Source organism: Dermacentor variabilis, chromosome 10 (assembly GCF_050947875.1).
Source record: "Dermacentor variabilis isolate Ectoservices chromosome 10, ASM5094787v1, whole genome shotgun sequence".
Lineage (NCBI taxonomy): Eukaryota > Metazoa > Arthropoda > Arachnida > Ixodida > Ixodidae > Dermacentor > Dermacentor variabilis.
Genome location: NC_134577.1, coordinates 87,289,250 through 87,298,934, shown reverse-complemented (window position 1 = coordinate 87,298,934; position 9,685 = coordinate 87,289,250). Strand labels below are relative to the sequence as shown.

Below are 9,685 nucleotides of genomic sequence, written 5' to 3'. Positions count from 1 at the left end.
GGTTAAATTAGCATAGCCTAGAAAGCATTACGACGAAGACGCCCAGGAGGGCCCTCTCGTTTAAGAAGTGCATAGGTGGCTATACATATAAGCCTATTCGTCCTATGCAGTACGAGCGCCGGCATGGAACGTGACCCCCATGCTCCTCTTCGGCCACCGAAGCCCTCTCTCGCAACCGACACAAGGAGCCAAGGCAGCTGTTGAAGAACAAGGGATGCACTTCTCAAGCGCTCCAAGAAAGCATCTGAAGCTTCAAACGCCCAAAAGCAATCTTGCGCCGTAGCACGTGTCTCTCAACGATTTGGCGTTTGGATTCGGCCTTTGCATCGGCACAACTGCATGAGCGATGAAACCCGCGAAAACGTACGGAAGTGCCAAAGAAAGTTATTTCCTTTAAAACAGCATATAAGCACCTTCCTAGAAGAGGGTTGGCCCCTTAGCTGTGTATCTGAAATGGCTTCTAAAGGCAATCCTTAGCTGGTGCTTAAGTATTCACAGAAACTACATAATTATGGTACAAGTTAACATGAAGACTGTTGGACACAACGAGAGGGCTCTACACCACCTAATGTCATGCCCTCCCACTGCCAACGTTCCTCGTAATGATCAACTGGGTCGACTTTAAGCAATGTATATTTTTTTCTCATTGCATACTATTTTGTCTACTGCATTTCCCTTCCATTGGTACATACTTTGATTCTACGATAGACCACAGTTTGTCTGCTCTACGTCCCACGTGACCTTTCTTTTTTCTTTTTCTCTTACTTTACTCCTCTCAATGTTCGTTCCATCGTTCGTTGTGCTGCCCTGAGCTTCTCATGGTACTTCGTGCAGAAAATGTGTAGAAGGCTGGAAACTAGAGTAGCAAAGATTTGCCTTGCGGCAAGAAAAACACGAGATTGGTTGAGGTTGAGCAGATTCTCAATTTTTTATGCAAGCGCAGCCAGCAAGTACGCGAAAAATTGTCGCGCGACTGCCTGCTCGAGGCACTTTGCGTGTATTCGTGGGTTTCTTTCATGCTCGAAAAAACACTTTTATGAAGCACGTAATGAGCAAATAAAGCAGTATGGGGAGTGTGTGACGCTGCTCTACAATGTTCTCATGGACACTTTTCATCCAATTATAACACTTGAGAAGTTGAATTACAAATTAAGATTAAGTATGTAATGAAGCGGAATGCAAAAATTAATCTGAGTATCCTAAAGCGGCGGCAAAGAACATTACCTTGGTTTTGTCCAGCCACGTGGCGTTTGCATATTCTTAAACCTTGGCACAATTGACGGGGCACACCCTGCATAGGACGTGTTATTTAAAGGTCCTTCTATCCAACCCGTCGCTAAAACCTTCAATAAAGCAATCACTCGGGAGGCTCTCAAATCGTACATGTGGAAATGTTCCATAAGTGTGCGCAGGTGACGCTGTATGTTGACAATGTGTGTGCACAAGTTTAACTAAAGTCATTCTTGTGTCTGTTTGCTCATAATGAGGGTATATTTCTAACAGGTGAATAGATGCGAGCATACGCACAAGAAGGATGCGGGACGAATGCTGGACTTTTCACTAAGTTATAATCTGAAGACAATCACGCGACTCTCTGCCGCGCAAGCACAAAAAAATATCAAGACAGCGGAAGAGGTTCGAAGTTGAACCTGATGCCACAGATTTCGGACTCTCATCTAGCTACTGTTCACCAACTAGCGGAAAAGGTTCTGATGAAACAAAAAGACCGGGCTTTTTCGGAAGCTTTCGCTGATTTGTTGAGACCAAGAAACCAGTACTTTAGTAGTAATAAACTGAGCCCGTCGCAGTCCGACAAACAAGGAATATTTGTTGTTCTTCCAAGGATATCGTTCCCGAAAAAGCCTGTTCGGCCACTCAGAAGAACTAGGCCTCTTGATGTGCCGCTTAGGAGGGCTAGGTCTCGTGCAATTAAACTGCTCAAGAATCTGCAACTAGATTGGCTACGCAAAAGTGGCAAAGCAATGTGATAACTACGTTCTGCAGGTGTTCTTCGCTGCGAAGACTGACGTTCCGTTTAGTGTCATCACCACAGAAGAACACTCCCGGCGGATGTTGGTTGGTAGGTTCTTGCATCGGGCACTGCAAACTGTGGATCCCTTGGACCCATTTGCCATGCAAAGCTTCTTGGATGTCGTGGAGGGGTTGAAGGCTAACGAGCTCTGCGCCAAAGCCACGATGTCGGTCGTTATAAAAGTAGGGCGAGGTTGCCTTTACCATTCCTTGCTGTTTGTCAGTGGTTTCTTTTGTGGTGCTTCTCACGCTTTACTCATCAAGCACTGTCATATACTGCAACACTGGTCTCTTCATTCAAAGGAAAAGCACCTAATAGTTCTATTGTTGCAACGGTGTCGAGCCACATCTTGCTTAAAAGAAGTTCCACCGCAGTGTACTGCAAAGGCCGCAGGAAGAAGGCATTGTACGTGTTTCTAAATTTGCCGATTATTTATAGTGCCCTTATTGCTCAGTCCTGGTGACAAACAAGAAATGATTGCGGGTAAGACGTTAACTTGTTCTGAAGATTCTTCCCGGAATCAGGATCTCCTAAGAATTTGGTGAAGATAATTGCATTAGATTTCTTTATCTGCTTTGAACATATCAAGATGATAAAAGAGAGATACGAGCTTTAATAATACGCTTGAGATGTTTGCCTGGCTCAGCGTATGGCATAATATAATAAGCCTTTGTGCTGACGGTACTTCCAAAAGTCCAGGAAAGCGGTCCTTGCCTACGAATGTTCCCATTCAAACCTTGTGAAACGAATGCTTTAATTAAGAGTGCCGTACGCGTCATACTCGCCAGTTTTGAGGCGCAGCTACCCAGGTTAACTACAGCAGGCTACCCGGACACACTGTTGACGACTTTTGCCAAAACACTGTCCGAAAGAAAGGAAGAAGATCACTGTTATGAACTGCCTGCGGGGGCTGGCGAACTAGAGGAGAAGCGACCGACGAAACCTACCTGGCCTGCTGCGATGACCCACTTTGTGAAAACAACAATGCGCCGAGTCAACAGGCAAACGGCGCCACCATGTCTACTGCGGCGACTCGCTTTCTAAAGACGGCAATACGACAGTCCCCAACCAAACGGCGCCGGGATGTCTACGGCGGCGACTCGTTTTGCAAGGACGACAATACGACAGTCCACAACTGAACGTCGCCGGGATGTATACACGCAGTCGGCGGACCAGGTATTGTTAGTGGATTCGCCGTCACCGTCACAGTTTGTTTGAAGCGGTGGAGCTCCTGGAAGAAGGTGTTTTGCGGCGCCATCTCACCGGTCTTAAGAAGTCGTCAGTCAATGGGCAGACGCGGCGGCCACTGACTGCACGGTCAACACTGGAATAAAGAGGCGCCTACTGGGTTCAAGACCTCAGTCTGCGAGAACCCTCACACCTCGGTGGGGTTAGTCAAACCTGTGCGGAAGTGAGTTTGTAAACCCTCCCCTCAAAGGCGGGTCGGTTACGATAACTTTGGACGCTTCGAATTGGTCGACGGTTGAGCGGCAGTTTTCCCTCACCTAGGGAGCTAGAGAGGACAGTGTTTATAAGCAGCTGATACGCGGCTGCTCAGTGTGCATTCTCTTTCAGTCATGTTAGACTGATGAACTGTAACGTTCTCCATGTAGATACTGTAAATAAATCCCATATTCCTCGTTCTCGAGTAGAACAAGTCTCTCCCCTCAACAACGTCCTCAGCGTGGATAAGTTGGACGACGGCATGGGCCAGCTACCATACATGCCCGAACCCAACCCTTACAGTACCTGGTAAGAAAGCAGAAACCGTCAAAAACTAAAAAAATGACACTTGAGATGATGGCAAATTCTCATTGCCTGTCTCACAACCTAAGGCGTGTGGTGACCAGAACTCGCACAACGCTGATACTCTGCGAGCCGCATAGCTGGCTGGGTTGCAGAAACGCATCTTATAGGAAAAAGAAAGAAGCGACCACGAGGACTGTGACAAAGAACACTCTACGGATTTCAGAAAATGTACTTCTTCGATCTGATATAAGGGCATCCAATCACGCTACCGGCCCTATGTTAGCCATTGAGACCGATGTATCAACGTGTTAGCTGTGTAAGCACCGAAATCTGCTTGCCACGGGTAGAGGAGGAACTTCGCCCCTTACATTACAAGAGGTGTGGCCACAGGCCCGACTTTTCGCATGTGTCGATCGTGGGTAACAAGCGAAATAGACTGGAAATGCAGCTATGTGAAGTTTTCCGTATCAGAAAATGTGGCGCAGAAATAAGCGTATAGGTGGACCGTATGTCCACCTTACTGAAGAAGAGCGGAAATCTTTAAAACAGACACTAAAGATGCCCCGCTGAGCACATAGTTATAAGTAACCTATTTTCTTTTTTTTCTTCTCTTGGGCATTCGCGGCCGCTGATTCCTAGGATGGTCTTCGAATCAAAACTTAGCTGTAGATCCAACGTTGGTCCTGTGTTCTCCTTCTACTTGTGCTTGCGTTTTTTCATCTGCTAGATCTATCCTACCCTTATTACGCACGAACTCACCCAGCAAACCATCCTACCTAAACGCACATAAACGTGATCCTAATAATGTATATTTGATGCACCGTAAACAAGGGAGAAGCAGTGCTCCGAAGGGTCAGTTTCTTTTTTTTTTTTTCTTATGTACTGATCGGTGGTCCGTCTCTATGTAAAGCGAGTTCTAGTTAATTCTGAACTTATTTTTTTTTTTGTTTCGTCGCTATGTTTTCTTTTTTTTTTTGCCGAAACAAGGACTAGCATCTCCTTGTGAGTTTGTTTTTTGTAGTCGCCGTTCTTGTACCAACTAGGTCGCGTCAAAACTTTTTCGTTCGTACCAGGTAGCCGTCGCTCCGATGCTGGGACATGCGCAGTGCCAGGCACGTGCTGGCCATGTGCAGCAGCGACCACCACGTGCAGTTCACGAGCATCACGTCGTGCACGTTGGCGTGGTCGCGACGCGACGTGCACGCCATCATGAACAGCGAGCCCACCGAGGACGCGTGCACCACCGAGCAGAGGCACGCCAGAAGATCGAAAACGGACCGCAGAGGTGGCGCCACAAGCGCGGCGCGCCACCTCAGATACTGCGCGTAGTTGCAGACGAGCAGGAGCCGTGGCGCCACGTGCAACACGACGACCGCACGCCAGACGCAGCACTGTGGCCAGACGTCGGTGACGCTGCTCAACGATGGCCAGGAGTTGGTTACCGATACACCCTGCGACGAAGCAGAGTTATTCAGTTGTGCCTCTTACGAAACGACGCGGCGAAGAGTGCCTACGTGATCGGCGTGTCTGCACGCTATTTAATTCCGCCACCCGTATTGTCGAATTCGCCACCTTCTTTTTGTTGTTGTTGTTGTTGTTGTTGATAGCTCGTGTCGCTCGAGAGCATGACTGCGCCATCACTGATTAGCTCAAATAGCGACCTAGGTGGAGACTGACATCGCCGCAATATTGGATAGCGTCCAGCAGCGCTATACTGGACATCGCCGAATCCGGCCACTTTGTCTGCTCCTATAGTAACGGCACTTTGAGCCAATTGGAGAAGTTGTAACAGCCCTCTACGCTAATCAGAGCTGTTGATAATATGGCGGAATATGGCAGTGTCCCGAATAGCACGCCAGGTGTCAGTCTTAGGTGTGGAGATGTAGAGGAATAGTATATGATCTATAGCGATCATTACAATGATTACGATGTTGTTGACTATGATTATGATGAAGGCGTTCTCTTAGAAACGGGTTGGCTGCCTTTTTTTTACTCGTATGTTACTTTTCTTAAGGCTGGAAAAATTGCAACACAATATTCCAAAATATGCGAGGCGTTAAAGTGTTAGCAATAATTAGACCAACTGGACTGCTTTTTTTTTTTTACAGAATATTACAGAACATACAGATTTTACAGAAAATACTAGCCGGCAAATTTTCTATGACAGTGAAGTGAAATCTCTGCACGTGTCTTACTGAGCCAAGTATTGCGGCACCATGTGACAGCGCCTTTCGTTGCTTGGAACAGACACTAAATCAGCCTACGTTCACGTGTGGAAATTCTGCATTTGTCCAAACGCGGAATGAAAGAGCAGTACAATAGCTCATATTTAACACGCAGTAACCTCTTTTGTTTTATTTCGCGGTTGTAAATAACAGATTCGTGTCTCGTCTTCCACACTCTAACCTTTTCTTTTTTTTCAGAAGTTTTCTTATGCTATTTCTGCCACCGTAACTTCCCCCCTCAGTGCTACTGAAGGTTGTCCGTGAGTTTAGAAACACAACAGTTGACTTCAACAACACAAGAGAACAGGCTGGGTTTAGAAAGGGATATTCAACAATGGCTAACATTCACATTCATCAACCAGGTAACGGAAAAATCACCAGGACTATAAGCAGCCTCTCTGCACTGCATCCATAGATTACGAAGGGACGCTAGAGGCTTTATAAACGCCAGGCCCTACTGAATCGTTCCGTACGCTATTACAATAACTCCATATGTCAATAGAAACCTTATGGAATCTGTATGTATTAAATGAATATATTCCGTATAATCTTTATAAGTTCTGTGTGAAAATACATAAAAAAAATTGAAGTACATTTCGAACATTTCAGTAGGGCAGTCACAGAGGCATTTTGCAGACAATGAGTGCAAGAAGCATACGTAAATATGTTATCAAAGACCTACAAAGGCGTGACAATCACCTTAATTATTCAGGAGGAAAGCAGAAAAATACCACTCTACAAAAGGGTCAGGCAAGGTGGCACAATCTCTTCAGTTCTATTGACTGCATGCGTAGAAGTTTTTTAAGCTATTACACTGGGAGTGATTAACGAGTGAGGATCAACAACAAATATCTCAGCAACCTACAGTTTGCAAATCGCACTGTCCGTTTCAGCGACTCTGCATGTTACATGCAACGAATGGCTGTGGAGTTTAGTGCACATAGTCTAAAGTCAGTTTGAAGATTACTGAACAAGATCAACGTAATGAGTCTTGCAAAAGAACGGCAATTCATGATTAGCAGTCACGTCTAAAATGCGTGCAAGAGTACGTTTATCTAGGCCGCTTAGCAACAGACGAATCGGCATCGGGAGAAGGAACACTGCAGAAGATTAAATATGGGTCGGTAAACATACGGCAAATATAAACAATTCATAATTAGCCGCTGACCGATCTTTTTTTTAATGTGGTCATTTGCATTCTGCTAGCACTCACAGATGAAGCAGAAACTTGAGAAAAAGCTAAGGACTGCGCCAGCTGTAGCCTTTGGACATCTTACAGTTTTTTTTCGTCTGGATTTATGCTAAACAATTTTTATTTATATTAATTATTAACATTAGCATGAAATGAAATTCGTATGCGCTTATGTAATATTTGACTTAAGTAAATGGGTAAATGTAGCAGAACCCATGTCACGATGAGTGTTGGCTGCCATGCATTTAGATTTAGATTGGTTGAGAGGCAGGCCTGCAGTCTGGATTAGAGAGATTGAGAGATTAAGAAAAGGAAATAGAGTTGAGCGGGTCATGTAACTGCATAGGGCAATTAACGCTTGGTCTGCTAAAGTAAAAGAATAATTGCTAAGAGCATGGAAGTCTGGTCGAGCCCGGAAGGGCACTAGCACGATAACATGAAATTAAGAAATTCGACATATTGGATTGAGTCAGTTGTCGCGCGACGTGGGTAAATGGAGATCGTTGGGAGAGGCCTTCGTCTTGTAGTAGGCAAGGAATCAAGATGAGGATGATTACAACTACCGCGCTTATCGTCGTACAGATCCTGCTACCTTCCCACAAAACCTGCTCAATGATTTCGGACCAATGCCATTCTCTGTGTACGATCACAATCGGCGTGGGAATTTTTTTCCTACAATTTTGCGTTTTTAAACAACCTAGCCTGGTCATAATTAGAATTTAATTGACCTTTACATTACTATTTACAGCGGTAGTTTAGTCTCTATGGCGTTGCACTGGTGAACTTCTCAAGTTTGATGCCAGCCGGGGGGGCCACATTTCGATGGAGACGAAATCTAAAACGAGCCTGTACTTCATTTAGGTGAAAGTTAAAGAAATTCAGTTTGCCAACATTCATGGGCAGACCCCCACTATGACATGCCTCGTAATCATATTGATTTTTGACACGTCAGACTACTAGAATTTATTTACCAACTTTCTTAGGGGGTTCCTCCAAAACTTATCTGACCGATTTTTCTCTTTGCCGTTCAATACAGTTTTCTAGCCAGACCTTTTATTTTATTTTTGCCACTAACATTCAGAAAGTGTTGATACCAGAGGCGCGTCCTGCACCGAGCCCTAATTTGTAACCGATCAAATACGGTCACCAGAAAAAAAAAAGCAAGACAATGAATCCACGACAACAAGCTATCGTTAATATTACTAAATAATATGTATGGTAATATAGTGCTTCTCGAGTATCTCTCTTTAACGTTACTTCGGGTCGTTTCTCGACTGACAAGTGAACGGACACGATTGTTCCATTGTTAGCTTAAATACAACTGCTATTAGCAGTCAATTGCCGAATGCCTCCTCAAGCGCATACGTGTCAAAGGGTTACACTTGCTGTACCTGGCATATCGTCGTGGTGGTCTCGGCGCGCTGGAACGTCATCGCCGTTGCCAAACAGAAAGCCATGGTGAACAAAGGCAACCGAACTCCCAGGAGAAGGAGGCCGCTGTCGTCAGCATGCAGTGCAAGCTCTAGCAGATCCATTGAGACGTTCGCATATGACCGCGCGTTCTGAAGTCGGGACTTGTTCTTATGCTTGTTCCCAAGCATTGGAACCTACCCACTACTGGTGATCGGCAAAGAATCTTGTAATATGCAAGTAACAGCTGAAATTATATGTCAAAGTACCAGTTATAGCATTAAAGCAATGGCGTGCATAGTTTTCAGTGGGACTTTTCAAAATAAATTCTAGAGGAGCAAACTTCCACAAACGCTGCTGCGTGCAAATTATGATGATGCATACCCACTTAACTTTTGGGCACCATGTACTAGGAATCAGTGTTTGTCAGGCGTCCCAGTCCTGGCACCTCCCCCCCCACCTCCCTACGCGTGACCCTATCGTAAGTGGTCAAAACATGCAGATGGAACATACATGTTGGGATCTCTGTAAACAGAAGCTTTAGTATAGCGATCAATTAAAGGTTTTCTAACTACCGTAGATGCGTAAAATTTGCTTTCATCCATAGCAACGTGTGATATAATGCGATACTTGTGCGTTGGCAACGCAAGGATCACAAATGTATACTTATTCAATTTTTTATGTTTATTCACTGCATCGTTTACAAGCTATCCCGAAATTCAAACTCCAAATTAGGCGGATGACGTGTGAGAGATCGACGCGGCGATGTCGCAAGCACAAAGGCGATGCATGATACTTGTCGAGGGAAGAATGGGGATGACAGGTGTACGCACTGCATTGTACGACAGGTGTCAAACAACAACTAAGTACACTGTACCTCTTACGTCACAGTGGCACGTACCCATTCTGGAGGATTTTCCAATAACTGGCACACCCACTGGCACATACCGAATGCCTAAATCACAGAAAATAAAGGAAATAAAAAAAATCCGTCAAATATTTTCACGTCTTCTCTATGCCCACGGCAAAGCCAACCACGGTAGTGCGGAAGATCCGGAAACGAATACGGCTCTACGC

The 9,685-nt window shown here is 45.2% G+C and overlaps 1 protein-coding gene across 1 annotated transcript; it reads right to left on the bottom strand.

The window, feature by feature from the left end:
• Positions 1 to 4,830: 4,830 nt before the first annotated feature.
• On the bottom strand, positions 4,831 to 8,631 carry LOC142559321 (post-GPI attachment to proteins factor 2-like). Its single transcript, XM_075670936.1, has 2 exons — positions 8,590 to 8,631; positions 4,831 to 5,232 (listed from the first exon to the last, which is right to left on the bottom strand). Exons 1-2 carry the CDS (start codon positions 8,629 to 8,631, stop codon positions 4,831 to 4,833), a joined length of 444 nt encoding a protein of 147 aa, XP_075527051.1.
• Between the last annotated feature and the right edge of the window lie 1,054 nt (positions 8,632 to 9,685).